Below are 22,046 nucleotides of genomic sequence, written 5' to 3'. Positions count from 1 at the left end.
CCCCGCCAGGGGCCCCAGCGATAGGTGGAGTCGCGGAGGAGGCTGGACCCCGGAGGACCCGCCCAGTAGGGCAGAGGTTCCGGGACAAAGGACTGGTGGCTGGGCCTCTTGCCCCAAACGAACCTTGGTTTCACCACTGGGGAAAGAGGCTCCTAGGACCTCTGTGTCCCTAGACGTGGCTTGACCATGCTCACAACGGAGCCCTAGTCCCTGCCTGGGCGCCAGTGCCCCTTTTCCCTGTTCCCGCTAAAACAGGCCCGTGAAAACTACAACTCCCAGGGCGCCTCGCGCGGGGCTCGGCCTCCGGGAGTCAGGTGGCGCAGGTCAGGTGACCGCGAGTCCGCCCCGATTAGTCCACCAGGCTGCTAGGAGCTCCGTGCACTCCGAAGCCACGTCTGGCGCGAGCTTTCTGCGTCCGGTGAGATCGGCTCCTGAGCCCGGGAGACTCTCAGGTGAGCATCCGAGCGGCCCCAGGGCCTACCCCCAATTGCCCGAACAGACCCTTGAGACCCAGAGACTGGCCTCGCCTTGGTGGGACAGCCTGCTGCGGGTCAAGCCCCGCCCCGCCGCCCCTGGACTCCGGTGGCCCCGACGACCACTCCACGCCCAGACACCTGGACAGCCTCGGCTTGAAGGGTCGGGGTGTCGGTGCATGAAGGCGGGGACACCAGCCGGGATGTCAGGGTAATGTGGGTGGCTCTCCTCGCTTCTTGCTCCGTTACCTCCTGAAGCTGCGTTGGAGAGTATGCACGTTGCTTTGGAAAGGCGAGATGCCCAGAGGACCATTCCCTGGAGCTCCTGCTGACTTGTCCAGTGCTGGGCTTCTGGGGACTAGGCAGGAGGAGACGCTCCACCCTGCCCTCTTGGGTTCTTAGACTGGAGGACACCTGGGTCCTGCCTTGTGACTTCTTGGTAAGTATGCTGGGCAATAGTAGCGATCACATTCCATCATGCCATCATTGTTTCTCAACGTTTTTATCTTTGTCAGCCCCCCCCCCGCCCTTGAAACTTTAATACAGCTGATAAACAGTATGTATGGTTTGTGACCCTTGAGAGCCATAAACCGTTGTAAAATCTTACCATTTTTTTACATGCCGATTTTAATTTCCTTTGAAAATGCATGCCTTGTATTTCATTTAAATTCCATTCCTGTTGCCCTATTATAAGGTTGTGGAGGTTAAGTAGCATCCCAAAGTCCCACAACAAATGTAGTGCCCACGTTGGAACCTGCCTAGCCTGTCTCCAGCCACACATTCCTTGCCACGTTTGTTGTTACATCTCCAGGAAGTTCCAGATGGTGGGACAGAAGACAAGTATGTCAGTTAGACATCCCTATTCTCTGTGACAGGAAGGTAGCCATCAGTGGAGGCATCTCCCTCAGCTGCTTGCAGGAGGGGGTGGAGTGGTGGGAGAGATTCCTGAAACTGTTGATCTCTGAGTGAGACCTGGAAGAGAGTTAAAATTCACACCAGAAAAAAGCATACCTGAAGGAGCCCATTGTCACAGGAAATGCTCTGTTTATATTTTTAAGTTTCTATTTTTAAAAAGCTTAAAATTTTTTTAAACGCAAAAGGAAAAAAAACTATATAAGTAAAACTGTTAAAATACTGCTGTGGTGAATTCATGATAGCCTCATCAAAATAGTAAGTAAGTATACAAATTCTTAATGAGAAAATTATGTCAGCATATTAGCCACAGAAAATATCATAAAAAATTAAGATAGCCACTAAAGAAAAAAGTTGAAATTTAGTTCCTGAAGAAAATATAAACCAACACAGCAAGGTCAATAATATTTGTTTGTAAAACTTCAAACTAGATAGTAAAATATCTTAGGGAAATAAAATACCTCTTAGATACTGAGGTAATTTCCTTTTAATTGAAATAATTTCCTTTTAAGTGAAATAAATTGTATTATGACTGTAAATACATTCATTTTCCAAATATTTTTTAAATAGATCTGTGAAATCATTAAAATATTTTTAAATTTATAAAACAGATGAAGAAAAGGTAAAGTAAATTGATGATGGCATGGCTGTTGAGTAAAATTATTACTGTACACAATCATATAATTTCTTTGGAATTAATAATGAAACAAAACTTTAAATAAACAGAAACTAACATTGAACAGTTTACTCATCTGTTTCTGTCATTGTTGTTTTTTGTCACCATATCATCATGGATGAAGTGCTCTGTTTGTTTCTTCCACCAACCGTTAGTCATGTGTGACTATCAAATCTGAATTTTCTTAGCATTATGATCTACTTACTGGTCAGTGCTTTTCTGTCTGTCCAGAGTGTCTCATCCTTTGGGATTGGGGGACTTTTGCTGACCCAGAGTTTGATTTTCCATGTTTTGCTTTCAGTAGAATAACAGAGGAGCTATTTTGGGGAAATGATACCAATTAAAAAAACCAAAACACTCTGCATTCTATTTACTAGGTTACAAAAGGCAGTTGAGGGGAAAAAAAATAATAAGGCTTGTGTTCACTTCCTCAGGATGGGCCTTTGCACAACCTACTTAGCTACTCTGAACCGGTTTCCCCAAGTATCAAAGAAAGATAAGCCCTTTCTGAGGGTCCCCTTTTCTGACACTGTAATGCCCAAACCTTTGAGGTCAGTCAGAGGTGTGAAAGTCTTTTTTTTTTTCTTTTTCTGCCAGCCCTGGAGCTTGAATACTCTCTCTCTCTCTCTCTCTCTCTCTCTCTCTCTCTCTCTCTCTCTCTCTCTCTCTCTCACACACACACACACACACACACACACACACACACATGCAAAGCTACTACTCTATCACATGAACCACAGCTTTTTAGTGGGTAATTGACAATAAGTCTCATGGACTTCTTTGTCCAGGCTGACTCTGAACCTTGATCCTCATATCTCAGACTCCTGAATAGCTAGATTATAGGCATGAGCTACTGGTGCCCAGTTGCTAGTCTTTTATGAAGTATCTTATTGTTGTGATGGGTGATGGTGTATTGTATCAAGGTGGTGTAATGTCCACTTGGAGCTGAGTTGATTTCAACCTTAACATGAACTTTCCTTGGTGTTTGTTTTTCTTCCTAGTTCTGAGAAATCAGAGAACATGGTAAAGGATTTGCTGCTTATTTTTATCCTTTTCCCCCTGAGTCTCATAGAGAATTGTGGTAAGTTTTTAAATGGTTTGTTAATTTTGGAGAGAAAGGGGGAGAGGAGAAAGAGAGAAAGAGAGAGGGAGAGGGGCAGAAAGACAGAGAGGGAGAAAGAGAGAGAGAGAGAGAGAGAGAGAGAGAGAGAGAGAGAGAGAGAGAGAATATGATGGCTGTATAGTAAATAACCTGGTCTGTTCATGAACATAGGTTTAGCAGTGTCCAGGCCACATGTGGTTTGCCTACCTCTCAGCCAAAGGTGGTAAACCAGCCTCAGGTCTGGAATCCAGAAATGTGCAAAGAGGCAGGTGGTTCTACAAAGAGTTGTCCTTCTGTATATTACCAAAGTCAACAGTTGTTGTTTTTTCCCCCCAAGAAAATAGAATTTATCTGTAGTGGCATACATTTAACACTTTTCATATGCAAAAACTCGTCTAAGGTAAGAGTAACAGATGAAAATCTTAGGGACTTGCTTCTTTTCTTCAAAAGCATGTAAAACAGTGGCTCTCAACTGAGGGTGATTTTGTTTTACCCAGGGACATTTGACAATATCTGGAGATGAAGATGATCAGGGTCGGGGTGGGGTAGGTTTTGCCTACCATCTAATAGATCAGAGATGCTATTAAACATACTATAGGCCAGTCATCACATCTACCTGGTAGGCAGAAAGAAGAAGAAGAGGGTGGCAACTGCTATTCCAGTGTCTCCATTCAGAAATGCCTGCCTTAGGAACCTCTTAATCATAAAAAGAGCGTTTCCTTCTCATCCTGTCAACAGTTCTTAAAGTCAGACTGTACAACTGTCTCTCAAAGTTGAACATGGAATTCCAACAAGCTGAGATATATCTGTAGAGTAGCTGCTGCCACTGTGGACTCTCGCTGTGGGTTCTAGGAGTTAATCTCACATGTATTTCCCAAAGACATATACCTTGCCTACACCAGTACAGTTGTCTGGCTTCTTGAATCTCTGAGGAAACAGTAATTATCTGGTCATCTTTTCCAGCTTTGTTAAGTATCCATCATGTTAGCCAAAACTGCTTAGGAGGCTTAGATCTGAAGATCAGGGTTTGAAGCCAGCTCAGGCAGGAAAGTCCATGAAACTCTTATCCAGGTAATCAGCAAAAAGCCAGAAGTGGAGCTGTGCCTCAAGTAGTAGAGTACCAGCCTTTTACAACTATGTGGCCAAGATACCTTCCTTCTTGGCATTGTTTCTTTGAGCCCCTTGATCTAAAGTATGTTGTAATCATTACCAAATAAAAGTTAAGAATTTAGCAGAGGCCTGGGAATGTGGCTTAGTGGTAGAGTACTTGCCTGGCATGCATGAAGCCCTGGGTTCTATTCCTCAGTATCACATACACAGAAAAAGCCAAAAGTGGTGCTGTAGCTCAAGTGGTAGAGTGCTAGACTTGAGCAAAAGAAGATTAGGGACAGTGCCTGGACCCTGAATTCAAGCGCCAAGACTGGCGAAAAAGAAGTATAGAAGAGGCTGGGGAGCTGGGTGTTGCTCAATGGCAAAACATTTGCCTAGCATGTATGAAGCCCTAAGCTTAATTCCAGTACCACAAAAGCTGTTTGTAGTAGCATACACCCATAGACCCAGCTACTTGAAAGGCTGAGTTTGAAGGATCATTTGAATTCAAGACCAACCTGGGCAACATAATAAGACCCTATGAGGAGAGGAGAGGAGGAAAGAAGAGAGGGGAGGGAGGACAAGCAACATGGCTGACATGGGGTAAGGTGTAGAGATACTAACAGGCTTTAAAAAAAAAAAATCAGACTCAAATGAACTCTGCAACTTGTGGGGAAGCTTGAGAGAAAGCAAAAAAAATCATACTCATTAGTCGACTTAGGAAATGGTAACCCTTCTGTACAACACCTTCATCATAAAATTATGTTTTAAAAAATTAGACTCCCTTTCTGGGAAGTTTAAGGTAACTCTGACACAGCCTATCCCATAGCAAACTTTCAAATGTTTTCCCAGGACTGGGATGTAGCTCTATGGCAAAGCACTTGCCTAGCAAGTGCAATGTCTTGGGTTCAATCCCGGGTCCCCAAGAAACAAAAAGACAAAAAAAAAATGTTTTTCCAGGATATCAGACAGCTTTCTGATTGCCCTTGAAGATGTCCTAAAGTTATAGAATAACCATAATAATCATAATCAACAACTGTTTAGCACACAGACTCTCAGAAGCATACTACAAAATTGCGACATTTTATTTTCATGGTAGCCCTATGAGATAGGTCTTGTTCTCCCCCATTTTAGAGGAAATAGAGGTTTAAAGAAATTTACTGTAAGTACCTTACTCATGGTCACATACCCAGGAAGTGTCTGAACAATGCTGTCTTCTAGAGTATTAAGTGAGGGGAAAAATAAATTTTCTCTTATCCACTTCTGAGAATTCACAACCGTGTGTGTGAACTCAGGGCCTAGGCACTGTGCCTGAGCCTTTTGCACTAAAGGGTGATGCTCTTCCACTTGAGCCACAGCTCTGCTTCTGGCTTTTTGGTGGTTAATTGAAGTTAAGAGTCTCACTGATTTTTCTGCCCCTGTGAGCTTCAAACCACAATCCTCATATCTCAGCCTCCTGAGTGGTGAGGATTAGAGAAGTGAGTCACTGCTGCCTGGCTCACAACTTCTTTCTTTAACATGCAGCTGTGGAAGATCTGAGACCATGTGGAACTCCCACTAAGTGCCCTAGGAACCCAGAAGTATGGACAGCTCAGTGACCCTGTCCTGAGCAGTGGCTTGTTCTGGGACTTATCTGGTGTGGTCTTGAGCTCTAGGTAAAATGTAATAGAGACAGTAAGTCCTGAAGGTCCCCACTGGGAAAACTGTGTACAAAGCTTCAGATTGACATCAAAGGAGTGAGTATGAAAAAGGGGCTCCGAGTCCACAGATCAGGAAAAAAGAAACAAGCCCATTCCATGCCACTTGGTCTCTGCAGGCTGGAAGATGGCCTGCTGTGTGGGACTCCATCTGGCAATGAGACTAGAGATCATGGACCCAGACAGCCAGGGGACTTGCATACTCAGGATAGCCTCAGTCTGTGTCATGCCAGGCAAGAATGGAGATGTGGCCAGTTTCCTGGCACAGAGTGGCCCCATAGTGCAGGTTTCATAGTGCAGGCAGAGAAAGAGGAACTACTGGGTAGGAGTAATGGAGAAGGAGTCATCAGAGGAGGTTGATTTAGGGAACTTTCAAGTTTCCTTCCAACCTGAGCATCACATTTCAGTTCATCATCTTCTGCCTTTAAGGGGTCTGAGCAGATGAAATCTGAGCCCTTCCTGCAGCCTCTGCCCCTGTAAGGAGTTGAGTTCTTGCTCCCCTACTTCAGGTGCCCCTTCCAATCCCAGTCTAGGTTCATGATCATTGTTAGGCTATGTGTAATCCCAAAGGCCAGGAAGCAGGGGAGATGAGATTGGCAGGTTTGGCATGGGACTTTGATCACACATGGGAAGGGGGCAAAAACTTGGAAGTGGTTTACTCAAAGAACACAGGAATAACTCAAGCTAACTCAATTGTGTTTGGTGATAAGGATGGTCTGAGTTAGTTTACTTCACAATAGGTTATGATCCACTTTTTTCCCCTTGATATTTTTTTATTTGGCGGAGGTTGGGGGGGTGTTGTTGTTTCTGGGGCTGTTGTACTGGGGCTTGAACACTGGGCCTCTCACTCTCCCTTGGCTTTTTTTTCTCTTTGTTTCATTCAAGTCTGGCACCTCTGTATCCAGTGACCCACTTTTTTTCCATCTCTCCTCTTCCTCTTTTTTTCTCTTCCTCATCTTCCTTCTGTTCTTCCTTCCCTCCTTCTTCCTCCTTTTCCTTCTCTTATTTGTCTTCTTCTTCCCCTTCCTTCTTGTCATGTATACTAATCATGTACTCCTCTACTGACCCATGCATCCAGACTCTGAAGTACTTGCTCCCCCATCATCCTGAAGGCCTATTTGTCTCGAGCTAACACCTTAATGTCAATAAGAAGTCCCTGGTAATGAAACTGTATCCTTGTCATACACACACACACACACACACACACACACACATCCTTGTCACACACACACACATCCTTGTCATACACACACACATCCTTGTCACACACACACACACACACACACACACACACACATACACACACACACCATCTCCAGATAGACTCTCAGAAAGGATCATACACTGATTGATGGAGGTAGGTAGGAGGGGAGCCCAAAAGGTTATTTAGAACATGTTAACTGGGCCTATGCATCTCGGAAAATGCAAGAATAGACCGAACCAGTTCTTTGTGTTTGGGACCCCATGAATAGGGAATATCTCTTAGCTATCCATCTGAAGAGGGGTTCTAGTCCACCATGTACAGAACCAGATGGTGGCTTAAATTCCTTTGTGATAATTCCGGGGCCCTATGGTTCTCAAACTCTCTGAGTAACTGGGTAGCAAGTTCTCAGAGCCTGTCAGGAAAAAGGGATGATGCCAGCAGCATCCTCACTGTTGGGATAGGAAAGGCACTACAGTGGTCTAAATGTCCAGTCTCTTCATGGAACCTCTGGCACTTCTCTCTGTCCCTCCCTCCCTCCCTGCCTCCCTTTCTGTCTCTCTTTTTGTGTGTACATGGTGTGTGTGTGTGTGTGTGTGTGTGTGTGTGTGTACTGGGGCTTAAACTCAGAGCCTCACACTCTTGCTTGGCTTTCACTTGAGCCACAGCTCCACTTCTGGCTTTTTGGTGATTAATTCAAGATAAGAGTCTCATAGACTTTCCTACCCCCAACTGGATCAAGGCTTCAAACCTTGATCTTTAGATCTCAGCCTCCTAAATGTGTAGGATTACTGGCATGAACCACCAGGTTCCTCTCCATCTAGAAAATAGGACTGTCAGTGAGCCAGGTTTCATGAGTTCCTATATCAGGGACCTCATACTTGCTTCTTGAGGGCCTGAGCTCTGACTAGATAATTCATGTCATTGTCTTGGGGTCTTTCCAGAGTCTACTGTCAGCCTCACTGTCCCTCCCATTGTGAAGCTGGAAAATGGCAGCTCAACCAATCTCAGCATCAGCCTTGGGTAAGTTCTCAGGCCTGCTCTGGCCTTGTTTTTATTTTAGATATGACACTTTTGCCTCTTCACTATAGACAAGCCATTCAGAGAGCAGTGAGACTAACCTGGGGCTACCAATTAGGTTCCTAGAGTACCACACTGAGCCTGTAGTTGCACTGGGAGGAAGAGAAGAGGACAAGGATACTGCTTTTCTCTAATACATGAGCCTTTTACCCCCAATGACGGTCCTTGCGTGAACAGCAATAGATCCTAGACTCTTCCCAAGACTATAAATATTTCAGGCCAAGGGAGCTGAAGTACTGACCAGCACTGCTGAGGTCCCTTGCTAAAGCAAAAGAGACTGATTCTGGGGGAATCCCCCAGTGCTGCTCATTGCTTGGCCTTTGTGGATACAATGTCATTCGCTGACACCTATTGGTATTGTTATTACAGCAGTCTCCACCTTGTGCAGAATATTCCTCTTCTCCCTTTGTGCTCCCTTTGTCTCCCTTTGTGTTCCTCAGTGGTTCATCCTGCTCATGCCTCTCAGCTGTAATAATGCTCTGAGCTGAACACCTGGAATTCCTTCCTTTTTTACATCTCTATCAAAGATTGGTCTAAAACCAGCACTCCAGTACCCCAGTACCCCAGGCCTCCAGTTCAATTCCCAGATCCCAAACCTCTATACATACCCACTCACGTGGTATAAATCATGTAAGTCATCCTTTTACCTCAACTCTTCCCTTACCAGAATCCTTGCATGACTCCCACTTTCCTCTAAAGTAATTTCAAGCCTGTAAGCCTTTGGCTGTTCCCAGAAGACTTCACTTCTGTTCAAATGCTGACTTTCATATAATACACTGCTCCAGTCTAGCCCTTTCTGGGAAACCTTTCCCACTAGAGCAGGGAGCCATGGGCCTCTTCACCTCTGGGTGCCTCAGCTATCATTCGCAGACAGTTTACCACCTTCTCATGTTAGAAAACACCTGCTCCTCAACGTTAAGCATGCAGCACTTCGTGTTCCTAATTGCTAGAGAAATGAAGGCCCCAGAAATGAGGTCCAGAGCGTTGGTTGAGGTTTCACTGGGCCCCACTTTCCAGCAGTAATTAGACTTATCTTTCACAGGTATCCATTAAATGCAACCTTAGTGATCACTTTTGAAATCACATTTCGTTCAAAAAATATTACTATCCTTGATCTCCCTGATGAGGTAAGTAACAAATCTTAACTGGTGAGTAGGAAAATGCTAGGGAACAAAACGAGCTATGGAAATGTGTGGCCTAGACTGCCCTTTTACCATCATTGTAGAAATCTGTGGCTGTTGTCTTTGTTGGTCTTTGGGGAATGAGGGTTTTTGTGCTATATAGTTTGGATTAAGAAGGACTAGCAAAATGAATGCAAGTCCATTAGAATGAATAATTTCTAGAGATCTGTTGTATAGCATGGTGACTGTAGTTAATAATAAGATGTATGTATGTAAGTATTTTGCCAGTCATGGGACTTGAATTCAGGGCCTGGGGGCCTGGGCACTGTCTCTGAGTGTTTTTGTTCAAGGCTAACATTGTCTTTGTACCACTTTGAGCCACAGCACCACTTCCACTTTTTAGGTCAGTAAGTCTCATGAACTTTCCTGCCCAGGAAGACTTTATCAAACTGTGATCATTAGCTCTCAGCCTTCTAAGTAGCTAAGATTACAAGAGTGACCCACCAGCACCTGGCAATAACAAGATATTTTATTTAGTCTTGCTCCAAATAAGAAGCATAAGGCAAAAGGGATTCCAAGAATGTAAAAGTTAGCTGGGTGCCTGGGGGCTCACACCTGTAATCCCAGCACTACTCAGGAGGCCAAGATCTAAGAAGGATCATAATTTAAAGCCAGTAGGAAAGTTATCTCCAGTTAACCACCAGAAAATCAAGTCTCACAACTGACAAAAAAAACAAAAAGAGAGAAAGGTCATTAGATAGTTTCCTAAGGCCTTGCTACATCCACAGACCAGCAGCACAAACCTGTCAGAGGATATACACAGTGGTAGAACACTCGCCTAGCATGCATGAGGCCCCATACCTAAGAACCTCCCCCACCCCAACTTTAAGAAAACATCCTAAATACACTTATTCAGATTTTATGTGTTCACAAGGTTTCCAGATAATTGGGGTCCATATTAAAGTTGTGAAGCATTGTTCTGAGGCACAATTAGTTGGATGCCACTTGCAAAGCTTAGCCCCAGAGGCTATCTGGTAATCATTCATAACTTCATGTATTTTCTTATTTGTTTCTACCTTGCTTCCATCTTACCAAGGATGTGAACTGGATAAGACTACTATAGACTGGGCTTGGGGATTTTGCTCAGTAGAAGAACATTTGCCTGGCAAATGCAAGGCCCTGAGTTAGGTTTTCAACTCTGCAAAGCAAATAAGAAAAAAAAAAAAAAAGACTAAGGAAGCAGCCTCCCCAGATCAGTAAGAGTTTAAAATCATGCCAGGCCTAGAGACAAAGCATTCATGTTTTCTGTCATATGTAGAGTGTACACAAATTCCTTAGAAATGCTAAATCATGGGCTGGGAATATGGCCTAGTGGTAGAGTGCTTGCCTAGTATACATGAAACCCTGGGTTTGATTCCTTAGCACCACATACATAGAAAAAGCCAGAAGTGGCGCTGTGGCTCAAGTGGTAGAGTGCTAGCCATGAGCAAAAAGAAGCCAGGGACAGTGCTCAAGCCCTGAATTCAAGCCCCAGGACTGACAATAAAAGAAAGAAAGAAAGAAAGAAAGAAAGAAAGAAAGAAAGAAAGAAAGAAAGAAAGAAAGAAAGAAAGAAAGAAAGAAAGAAAGAAAGAAAGAAAGAAAGAAAGAAAGAAAGAAAGAAAAGAACTGACAACAAAAGAAAGAAAGAAAGAAAGAAGGAAAAAGAAAGAAAGGAAGGAAGGAAGAAAGAAAGAAAAGAAAAGGAAAAGGAAAAGAAAGGAAAGGGAAAAAAGGAAAGAAAATTGAAGGAAGGAATGAGGTTGGGACTGATAAGGGAAAATAATGAAAAGGTGACAGTGGTCAAGATACATTGTAATCATAAACTGTTCCTTTGTACAGCTACCTAAATATAATAAAAATATATTTTAAAAAACAAGTTGAGGGCTGGGAATATGGCCTAGTGGCAAGAGTGCTTGCCTCCTACACATGAAGCTCTCGGTTAGATTCCCCAGTACCAAATATATGGAAAATGGCCAGAAGGGGCGCTGTGGCTCAGGTGGCAGAGTGCTAGCCTTGGGTGGGAAGAAGCCAGGGATGGTGCTCAGGCCCTGAGTCCAAGGCCCAGGACTCGCCAAAAAAAAAAAGTTGAACACAAGTCAGTTTAGAATGAATAATTTGTGGAAATGTATTATATAGAAGGTGTCAACAGTTAATAATAAGGTGTAATATGCAGTCACACATCAAAAATGCCATTTTGGTCAGTGAAGGACAGCGTGTAGAATAATGGTCCCTTAATATATCATCTAGTGATTTTGTAGCCACCTTAGTTTGTACACATACACTCTATGATGTTTGCACATTTATGTAATCACTTAATGACACAATTCTCAGGGTGTATTCATTCAAGTATACATGATTATAGTTGAAAATTGCTAAGAAATTAAGTCTTCAGTGTTCCTATCATATAAAACTGATAAGTATATGAGATAATAAATATGTTAATTTTCTTGATTTAATCATATATAAATGTGCACTTCACATACATACAATTTTTTTATGATAGGAGTTTGAACTTAGGGCTTTGTGCTTGCTCCGCTTGCTTGCTTGTCTGCACTCTACCACTTGAGCATGCCTCCAGCCCTGTTTTTTGCTGGTTATTTTGGAGATAAAGTCTCTGCCCATGCCGTTTGAAGCCAGGATCCTCCAGATGTCAGCCTTCTGAGTATCTAGGATTATAGACATGGGCCACCATCTCCTGCATAAAATATATAAGTCTTGTTTATCAATTATGCTTTAATAAATGTGGGAGGGGCAGCAGAAGAATAATGCAGGACGAGCTTGCTGGCCATCAGGCACTTCCTGAGATCCTGGGTGGTGTAGAAGTGGGCCTCTAATCAGCACTGAGCTCCTCAGCAGAGGAACAGCCATGCAACATGATGAGTCTCAAGAGATTGAGAATTGGGGATCTGACCAATCCCATTGCTGAGAGAGGAGCTTCAGAGTATCCCACTGAAGGGACCTATATGAGGGGTGGATCTCACCTCCCCCACAAACACTACATGGCATTAGCCAGTACCATGGCTCACAGCTCCCACCTGCCCCGGTGCCAAGTCCAGCATGCAGAGCAAGAAAAGCTGCTGGCTCTCACAGCTGGCCTGGCATGAGATCACAGGGTCTGTGCGGTCTGCAGATCACTGCACACCCAGAGGAACAGAGGCTTATCACATCATTTAGGTCCTAGCATTAAAGTGAAGGCATTCTGTCTTAAAAATAAATGAAAGTCAAGCATAATGTCAAATAAGAGAAGTGTGACACCAAAAGCATGGGCTGTAGGATTCCTTAAACAAAAATGTACAAACACAGAGTAAGTCTGTACTGTCAAAATAGCAGTTACTCTTGGAGTCAGTAGCCTGGAAAAGTCAGAACAGGGCTTCTGGGTGTTAGAAATGTTCATTCCTTCATTTGGGTACTGGATGTGTTCAGTTTGCAGACAGTTCATCAAGCTGGGATCTACATAGTTTTCATCAGTATGTCTATGTATAATATTATAGTTCAATTTTTATATAACTATCATCCACACATATATTTATATAAACCTGTTTCTACATATTTATATGAGCCCTCCTGTCCAGCTTTCATCATTCCTGTCCCATACTTGTGAATCAGAAGCTATTGTTAGAACTTGAGAGTCAAGTGGCTCATGAGCCCCACCTGGTGTGGGGTAATATACTTCACCCCAACACAATAATTCCTCACTTGTATAGGTAGCAGTCATAATGTCTACTTGACTGTACTATGAGAATTAAAAGCAGTGGAGGCAAATCTAAAGTGTCTGAGACTGCCTGGCAAGTCGGAAGCTCCCAGCAAAGACAGCAGTCATTATTATTTCATGGTACCTCGTTTGGGTCAATTTCTGATTGATCCATTTCTTCCTGCCTTGCTCCAAAGGGATTATGGTGGCCATATCTCTAAAATGGCAGACAATATTGTAAGCAAACTCTGTTTAAGAGGAGGGGAAATGAGGTGATAGGAAAAGAAAAGAGCCAAGAGTATAGCATCTCTCCAATATGTAACTTCCAGGTCAGTCATGGTGGCATGCCTGTAATCTGGGTTGCATAGGAGGTTCATGGTTCAGAGCTAACCCATATCCAAAAAGTAACTAGCCAGGCATGGTAGGGTAGCTCAAGCCTGTAATTCTGGCTACCTGGGAGGTGGAAATTGAGGGATTTCTGTTGGAGGCCTGTCTGGACAGAAAAGTTCTTGAGACTGCATCTCAACCCTTGTGTAGGTGTGGTAGCATATACGTGTCATCCCAGACTAAAGGGAAGCACAGAAGGGAGGATCACAGCCCAGGCTCCCCAGGCATGGAGCAAGACTCTATCTTGAAAATAACCAATGCAAAAAGAGGGTAGTAGGTTGGTTCTAATGATAGAGCACCTGCTTAGGAAGCATGGGGCCCTGAGTTCAAACCCTAGTACCAACACACACACACACACACACACACACACACACACACACACACACACGGCGGGGAGGGGGGAGCCAAAAAGAATTGGGGATATGGCTTAATTTATAGAGTGCTTGCCTGGCAAGTGCAAGGTAGAGTGCTTGCCTGGCAAGTGCAAGGTTCTGAATTCAAACTCAAGTATTGGGGAGAAAAAAAAAGTGGCTTGCAAGACAGACCACAAATTGGACTCCACTTCCATTGTGAAAGCCCCCCATTTTCTGGGACTTAAGACCAAAAACCATTTGCCTGAAGGATTCTCATTAAGAAGCCACTACTAGCCTGGTGTCATAGTACAGCTAGTACTCCTAGCACTCAGTAGGTAAAGGCAGGAGGATGTGGAATTTGAGGCCACCCTGGGCTCCAGGTTAGCCTGCATAATAAGAGCCTGCTTCAGAAGAAAAAAAAAGAAGAAGAAGAAGAAGCCACTGCTATCTAATGAGCTGTGTCCTTGTGGTCATGGGTTATCTGATGGGTTGAGGTGACACCCTGAGTATTATCCAGGGAGCAATAGAGATTAAAGGCAGGAGACAGTTTGGTTCAATAAAGATATCATCCTGCTCTCTTGCTCTGCATGGACTTCCGAGTCTCAGAAGGAATGATTTCAAGATGCAGTGTCACAGGCAGGCCTCAAAACCTGTTTTCCTAGACCAAGACTTTAGATAAATGTTGGATGGAAACGATGAGAACATTGTCTTTTCCAAACATTTGGTGTGTGCACCTTTTCTGTTTTGCTACATGGTAGCCAAGCAGTGCATGGTAGGTATCCTTTCATGGGAATGGAGGAGCCTAAGAATGTTGAATGTAGCAGTGACAAAGGTGCTGTAGTACAATCATGACATGACATACTCATGGCCTGCCATGTGCCAGCCCTGTTGTGTACACTTTACAGAAGTTAGTGACTCTGTTGAAGTAGATGCTTGGTGTTGTGTTGTCCCCGTTTACAGATGAACAGAAATCATAGAGCTAGTGAGAGGAAGAGGGCCATCCCACATTCCTGTCCATTGTCTATTAGCCAGAAGAGGACCTGAGGACCAGACTGCAATACTGAATGGAAAGCCACAGAGCAAAGGGCTGGGGAGCAGGGGTCAAGTTGGTTGGCTGGCCCAATATTTCTGCCTTTGGAAGCTCTTGGAAAGCAGGGACCATGTGTGCTATGTTCTCAGCCTGGAGCCAGGCACTTCATTTGATACTCAGTTGCATATGGCCTCAGATGAAGTTCAGTCTTCTTAACAGGTTGTAGTGCCTCCTGGAGTGACACATTCTTCTTTTCAAGTGACATCTCAAAATGTTGGACAAGTGACAGTTCATCTGCATGGAAATCATTCCAATCAGACCAGGTAAGCTGGCGTCTACCCCTGCCTGTGTGGACTGCACATGATGGGAAGGGAGGCCGTGCTGAGTACAGACACGCTGGCTTTCCTTTAGAAGCCTCACCTCAGCTTAGCCCTTTCCCAAATCCCTTCCAGCCCAAGGATACTCTTCTTAGTGATCCACAGCAGTGCTATTAGCATCATCAACCAGGTGATTGGCTGGATCTACTTCGTGGCCTGGTCCATCTCCTTCTACCCTCAGGTGATCAAGAACTGGAGACGGAAAAGGTAACCCACTGAGCCAGACCTGGAGCAGGCTCAAGTGGGGTGGTATGATGGTATGAGCAGCTTCCCTGCCCTTTTAAAAAAGCTGTCCTTGCTAGGACAGGAGCTAAGGTGGGACTTCCACTGCTGGGCCTTTAGTTCCTCACCCAGTTCAACCCTTCTGTGGAAGCAATGATATGACACTTCATTAAGCAACAGATAGGCTGGGTGAACCCCAATTTTAGTCCTGGAAGACATGGGTGTTCTGTCATGTAGTCATCAGCCCTGGCCACTGAGCCACCAACTATGATTTTATAGCCAGGATAAAGGTGGTCTTGGCTCCTGTCTGTGTGCAGTAAGGACATAGGCAATTTGTAGACACCCTGGCCTCTTAGGAGATTTTGTGCGGAAGACGCTGCCTTCCTGAAGGAAGGCTCCAGGAGAAATCTCTGGAGGGAGGGAGAGAAGGAGCAAACAGGCTCTGACGAGGGCATGGTTGACAGGGTACTGGTGTCTCACACCTGTAATCCTAGCTACCTTAAGAAGCTGAGATCTGAGGATTGTGGTTTCAAGCCAGCCCAGGCAAGAAAGTCCTTGAGACTCTTACCTCCAGTTAACCACCAAAAAACCAAAAGCTGCAGCTCAAATGGCAGAGCACTAGCCTTGAGCAAAAAAGCCCAGGGACAGTGCCCAGGCCCTGAATTCAAGCCCCAGGACTGGCAAAAAAATAAGAGGGGATGTGGTTGGATGAGACCACTTGTGGAGCAAGACCTAAGAACAGTGCTCTTCCCTTTGTGCTGGGAGCTGTTTCCTCCCTTCCCAGTGATTCCCTAGCCTCACCACTGCCCTATTTCATCTCTCTGTCCCCTGCCCACAGTGTCATTGGCCTGAGCTTTGACTTCTTGGCCCTGAACCTGACGGGTTTTGTGGCTTACAGCGTGTTCAACATTGGCCTCCTGTGGGTGCCCTACATCCAGGTACAGCATGGCCCATCCCCCACGGTCCACCAGAGCCACTCAGTAGCCAAACTGCCTTTACCTCCCATCATCTTCCTTCCCCCTAACAGGAGGAGTTTCTCCAGAAATACCCCAATGGCGTGAACCCTGTAGACATTAATGATGTCTTCTTCAGCCTACATGCAGTCACTCTCACCCTGATCGTCATCCTGCAATGCTGCCTCTATGAGGTGAGGGATGAAGCCTGCCTTCATTCACCTGCATGAGCCAGTACTCACTCGCCCTCTGCCATCCTACCCATATGCCACTGCTACCGGCCATTCAAGGGAAGATGCAAAATCCTCAGAAAGGAAACATTTATTTATTCAGCATCTCCTTCCTGGGTCTAGAGAATGGGCCAGACCATGTACTGACCATAGGGAACACACCACGTCTGGTGTGAGGGACATAAGAAGAGAGGCAGAATGGAGAGTGTGGTATGGAGCATGGAGCCACAGAGAGCTAGTTGAGGCCTAAGCCCAGCCAGGGAGAGAGGATGACAAAGGAAATGCTTCTAGTAATCCAAGAGTGAGTGAAGATCCCATGCTAAAGGGGAAGGGAGGGTCATTTTTCATGGGGAACAGAATCCTGAGGCTGAGGACCATGTGGGATGAACTATGAGCAGGTAAGTGTAGCCAGGGTTCAGAGCCCCTGTTGGGGAGCTGGTTTCCCAAAGGCCAGGAGCAACCAGGACTCAGCCTTGTTACTGGAAGACAGTGGGATCTCAGCAGGGAAGGCATCCTTAGGAGACCCTAGTGTTTCAGAGGACTCTCAGGGCGCCAGCTTTGCTTTCACTCTTCCTTGGTGTGCCCCATCCCTCATACTGTGAGGATGGAGGTTGCATGGCTTCCAAGAAGGTTCTTGAACTTCCTGGGTTGTCTTACCTTTGCTGTGACACTCTAGTAAAGATAGTCTACTTTGGAACAATGGCAGAAAAAGGCTGAGGTAGAGATAAGAATTCAGAGACTGCCAGATTCCATGCACATCTCGGAACAAGTCAGTGCCCAGGCCGGAACAAGGTGCCAGACCTCCAGATTAGAATCAGTATCCCTAACTTCATTCAGCTCATCCAGAATGAGGTCTGAGTGACACTCAGCTATGCAAAGTGAGAACAAAAGTAGATGGAGGCAGAAGAATCCACAGTGGATAGAAAGGGAGATACTGATAATTTTTTTTAATGGAGTCTGTACTGGGGACCTTACACCTTATCCAAGCCCAGGTGTTGACTCATCCCATGATCTAGACAGAGTAAGGATCTCTGGATCTGCCAAAAGCCCTCACTCCAGCTATGTCAGGGCCACAATTCTGCCTCCAGCTCTTGTACCTTCCCCTCCTGAGGCCCTACAGTACCCTCTGTGCCCCCATCTACAATACCTCCTCCATCTCATCCTCAGCGAGGCAACCAGCGTGTGTCCTGGCCTGCCATTGGCTTCCTGGTGCTCTCATGGCTCTTTGCCTTCATCACCATGGTGGTGGCTGCAGTTGGAGTGACCACATGGCTGCAGTTCCTCTTCTGTTTCTCCTATATCAAGCTTGCCATCACGCTGATCAAGTATGTTCCACAGGTACTCCAGGGCCTTCCTGCATTTTTATATGGCTGGTTGGTGTGAGAAGTGAGAGGTACCTAGCCTGGGCCCTGCTCCCATGGGACAGCTTGCTGCTTGCCAGAGAGAGTAGAAAGCTGAGGTGGGTGCCAGTGAGACTAGGCTGACAGAAAGCCACTATGTGCTGCTGCCTGCTCTTGCCTTGGAGCTGAATCACACAAGTCAGCCAAGGCTCAGGTCTCAGGCACTGGAGTCAGTGACTGGGCACACTTACCTTCTCTGCTCCTTCTGTCTTTGCTAATGACTGGTTTACACACACACACACACACACACATACACACACACACACACACACACAGCCCCATTTGCATAAAAATTGGCCACCCCTGAGAACCAGGAAAAACAGGAAAGATCAGATAGAGGAGGGTGCTGACCTTTGTGGCCAATGCCTATACAGAGAGGCCTCTGGACTTAAAGTCAGTATGTCCACCCCCACACCCACAATGACTCAGGCCTAGAGGCTTGTATGGAGCCACCACTACGTATTTCCACAACAAACATAGGGCCTGTTTAACTGCTTCCTTATAAAAAGGTTCCTTGTGTTCACAAGTTCAGGAAGGAGAGCATTGGCTGGAAGCACAGCTATACTAACGGTGGATGCAGGAGGGTCCCCCAGCCTGGGACCCACAGGAGTCCTGGCTGCTGAGCAGTATTAAGAATGTTGGAGGGCTATGATCTGAGGAGGATGGTTTGAAGCCTGCCCAGGCAGGCAAGTCCATGAGACTCATCTCCAATAAACTATGCAGAAAAAGCCAGAAATAGTGCTGTGGCTCAAGTGGTAGAGAGCTATCCTCGAGCTAAAGATGCTCAGAGACAGAGGTAGGCCCAGAGCTCAAGCCCCAGGACTGGTTAAAAAAAAAAAAAAAAAAAAGTTGGAGCTGTGGCTCAAGGCACAGAAGCAGAAAGGCTAAGGGAGAACCCTGAGTTCAAGCCCCCTAGTACCTACACACACAAATCTGGGAAGCCAGGTTAGGCCCCATGGGGCTTGCGAGGACTCCTGTGGGGTATCAGGCCTTGCATGTAAGAAGACTCAGGGCTAGGACCCTGGGAGGCAGAAGCTAAAAAGGAGACATTTGGAATTGTCTGGGACTGGGGAGGTAGCAGCAAGTATGGGAAGCCAGAAAGAGGGCCTCTGCCCCTCCCTCCATTGGAGTTGGGACAGAGGTCTTGCTTGGCCTGCATGTTAGACCATGAGACACCCACATTGTTTCCTTCACTAAGGCTTGTCAGAGCCCAAAGGTCACCGTGTTCTTTGGCACTGAGGCCCTAGTCCTGAGTGGGAGCCTTCAGAGCTGCTCTTGTTTAGAGTGGCAGTCACAAGACAAGTAAGGCAGCAAGCAGCCCAGCCCCCTCACAGCCCTCCTCGTGTCTATCCCTCCGGCCCAGGCCTATATGAACTTTCACTACAAAAGCACCGAGGGCTGGAGCATTGGCAGTGTGTTCCTGGACTTCATTGGAGGCAGCTTCAGCCTCCTCCAGATGTTCCTCCAGTCCTACAATAATGGTAAGTCTGCCCGAAAGCGCCTCCTACTCAGTGGGTGGAGGTACAGAGTAGGACTGTGCTTCCTGAAATTCCTTCCACTCCCAGCCAGGGGTACACCCATCTCCCCCAGAAGCCCTGCAGTCTAGAATCTAATCCCAGCTCTCAAGGAAAATCCTGCCATGGGGCATTTGCAGCTGAAAGACTTGTGGTTTCCAAGCTAGCTAAAGCTAGTCGTCTCCCCCCCCCCCCCCCCACTGTTAACAGACCAGTGGACACTGATCTTCGGAGACCCAACCAAATTTGGACTTGGCATCTTCTCCATATTCTTCGATGTTATCTTCTTCGTCCAGCACTTCCTTCTGTACAGAAAGAAACCGGGGTACGACCAGCTCAACTAGCACTCCGAGTGCCGGCAGTGTAAATAGCCGGGCCTGGGGCCTGGTGGGGAAGGTGGCATCCATTGAAGGCCAGAGAAGCAGCTGGTGAGCAGGCCCCGCGTGGCATGGCTCAGCGTGTCACAGAGAAGCACTCTCCTCCTCCAGCCAAATGCCTTAAACACAGCCACCCTGCTTTTGCCCAGGGCCCCCTGGGCCTCAAAGAACCCTCCCTCTGGAACTGAAAAGCAGACCTCAGGTGGTCCCTCTCCACCTTCTCAGAGGTCCCAGCTGAACTTTTCCAGACTAGGCGCCTGGCCCTCCTGCGTCTTGATGCACCACCTCTCTTTTCTTTAAGGCCTCAGGCAGCATACTCAGATCCTGACAGCCATACCAGGCGGAATGGGACACTAAGCTTGCAGCCGAAGGCCTTGCCTCAAACCAGTGTTTCTGGGAGCAGCTTGAAGAGCTGACTTTGCCGCTGAGAGAGCCAAGGGCACTTTGCTGCCGCCGCTGTGTTCACAGGAACCAGTCAGTCCTTTGGCGAATGGACTCAAAGGTGCTGGTGCTGGTGGTGGAGGGGCAAGGACTGTGGGACTAGGCTTGGGGTCCTTTCTCTGAAGGCCACATGCCTGAAACTCGTTCTGCAAAACTCAGCTTCCACAGCTGCAGTAATGAGTGGCCTGGAACAGGGCCTGAGCATTGGGGTACCTGCCAGATAGGTTCTGCCCCGTGTCCTCTCTCTGGATATCGGTCTACAATCACAGAGTTTAAGGAGGGATGTTTCAGAGATGGTTTGCCCTTCCCTGCCTTCACTTTCCTAATGAATTAGGGCCCTGTCTGAGTACCCTACTACTCCTAACTTAGCACCAGCTTGTGCCTTAGAGGCCTGCCCACTTGCTAAGTGGTGACAGCAGCTCCCCAGGGAGGGGAGGGCAGGTCCCCTTCCCTTGATTTTCCCCAGATACCTGAAGACTTCAGAGTTTTGGCCTCAGAGAAACTGAATTCAGGAGCCCAACCCAGATCTCACACTTCCTAACTTGCCCCCAGCTGGTGTCTTCCCTGGGACTGAGGGGAGGGAGCTGGAATGTGCCTTGTATGACCTGAGTTTGCCAAGCCACTGTTTTTTACAAGTACCTGTGCCTTTTTTTTTTTTGTCTTAATTGCTTTCTGTGTCCTATTTGGGCGGGGCCATATCCTTAATTAAAGCTTGGCTTATTTCCTTTGTGCACTGGGAGTATGCTAGATACAGAAGGCAGCGTCATCGGCCTTCAGAACCAAGCCCATTGGGCTTAGGGAACCAGCCTTGCTCAGTTCGTGTAAAGGAACAGGTAGGGCTGTGGAGTTCACTGACCAGAGGTAGCTGCATTCTGACCCCCGAATTCATCAGGGAAGCCCCCTGCCCTCTCAAACCCAGGTAGGTGTTACAGGTACGGTTTACCAGTATCAAAGTATACTACTAGCATGTCAAAAGCGGTGCCTTGAGTGGGGTTGGAAGAGGGCATGACACCACTGGAAGCCGGGGTAGTAAGGGCTTTTCCTCTATCTGGATTCTTCCCCTACCCAGCTGTAACAACTCTTAAGGAATTTCAGGTCCATTTCCCTAGCTCAGAGATTAGTCAGCTCAAATCCACAGACCTATTTTATTGGAGCCATCTAGTGGGTTGATGGTATGTGTATGTGTGTCTGGATGCTGTTGTTGTCCCTGTTCTTCACTCCATGCCAGCACTCCATCACTTGAGCCACAGCTCCACTCTGTCTTGGAGATAAGTCTTTTTTTTTTTTTTTGGCAGTCCTGGGGCTTGGACTCAGGGCCTGAGCACTGTCCCTGGCTTTTTTTTGCTCAAGGCTAGCACTCTGCCACTTGAGCCACAGCGCCACTTCTGGCCATTTTCTGTATATGTAGTGCTGGGGAATTGAACCCAGGGCTTCATGTATACAAGGCAAACACTCTTGCCACTAGGCCATATCTCCAGCCCCTGGAGATAAGTCTTATGGACTTTCCTTCTCAGGCTTCACAGCCTCCCTGAGCACCTACAATTATGAACATGAGCTACTGGTGCCCAGCTCAGTGACTTTTATAAAACATGTCATTGGGTTGGGTATGTAGCACATACCTATGATCTCAACTATGTGGGAGGCTAAAGCAAGAGGATCCCAAGAAGCCAACCTGGGC

At 46.3% G+C, this 22,046-nt stretch overlaps 1 protein-coding gene across 3 annotated transcripts; it reads left to right on the top strand.

The window, feature by feature from the left end:
- Positions 1-82: 82 nt before the first annotated feature.
- Positions 83-21,101, top strand: Ctns (cystinosin, lysosomal cystine transporter). Of its 3 annotated transcripts, XM_048366994.1 has the most exons (13): positions 83-452; positions 732-912; positions 3,063-3,142; positions 8,095-8,173; positions 9,273-9,357; positions 15,074-15,177; positions 15,307-15,438; positions 16,292-16,391; positions 16,481-16,600; positions 17,804-17,974; positions 19,400-19,517; positions 19,761-19,875; positions 20,229-21,101. In XM_048366994.1, the coding sequence occupies exons 3-13, from the start codon at positions 3,082-3,084 to the stop codon at positions 20,341-20,343; spliced, it is 1,200 nt and encodes a 399-aa protein (XP_048222951.1). In that variant the 5' UTR covers positions 83-452; positions 732-912; positions 3,063-3,081; the 3' UTR covers positions 20,344-21,101. The 3 variants fall into 3 exon arrangements, with proteins under 3 accessions (XP_048222951.1, XP_048222952.1, XP_048222950.1); XM_048366995.1 differs by lacking the exon at positions 732-912; XM_048366993.1 differs by having other exon boundaries at positions 83-912.
- Positions 21,102-22,046: the final 945 nt, after the last annotated feature.

The sequence above is a fragment of the Perognathus longimembris genome, chromosome 17 (assembly GCF_023159225.1).
Source record: "Perognathus longimembris pacificus isolate PPM17 chromosome 17, ASM2315922v1, whole genome shotgun sequence".
Taxonomy (NCBI): Eukaryota; Metazoa; Chordata; class Mammalia; order Rodentia; family Heteromyidae; genus Perognathus; species Perognathus longimembris.
This window is presented reverse-complemented; position numbering and strand designations above follow the sequence as displayed.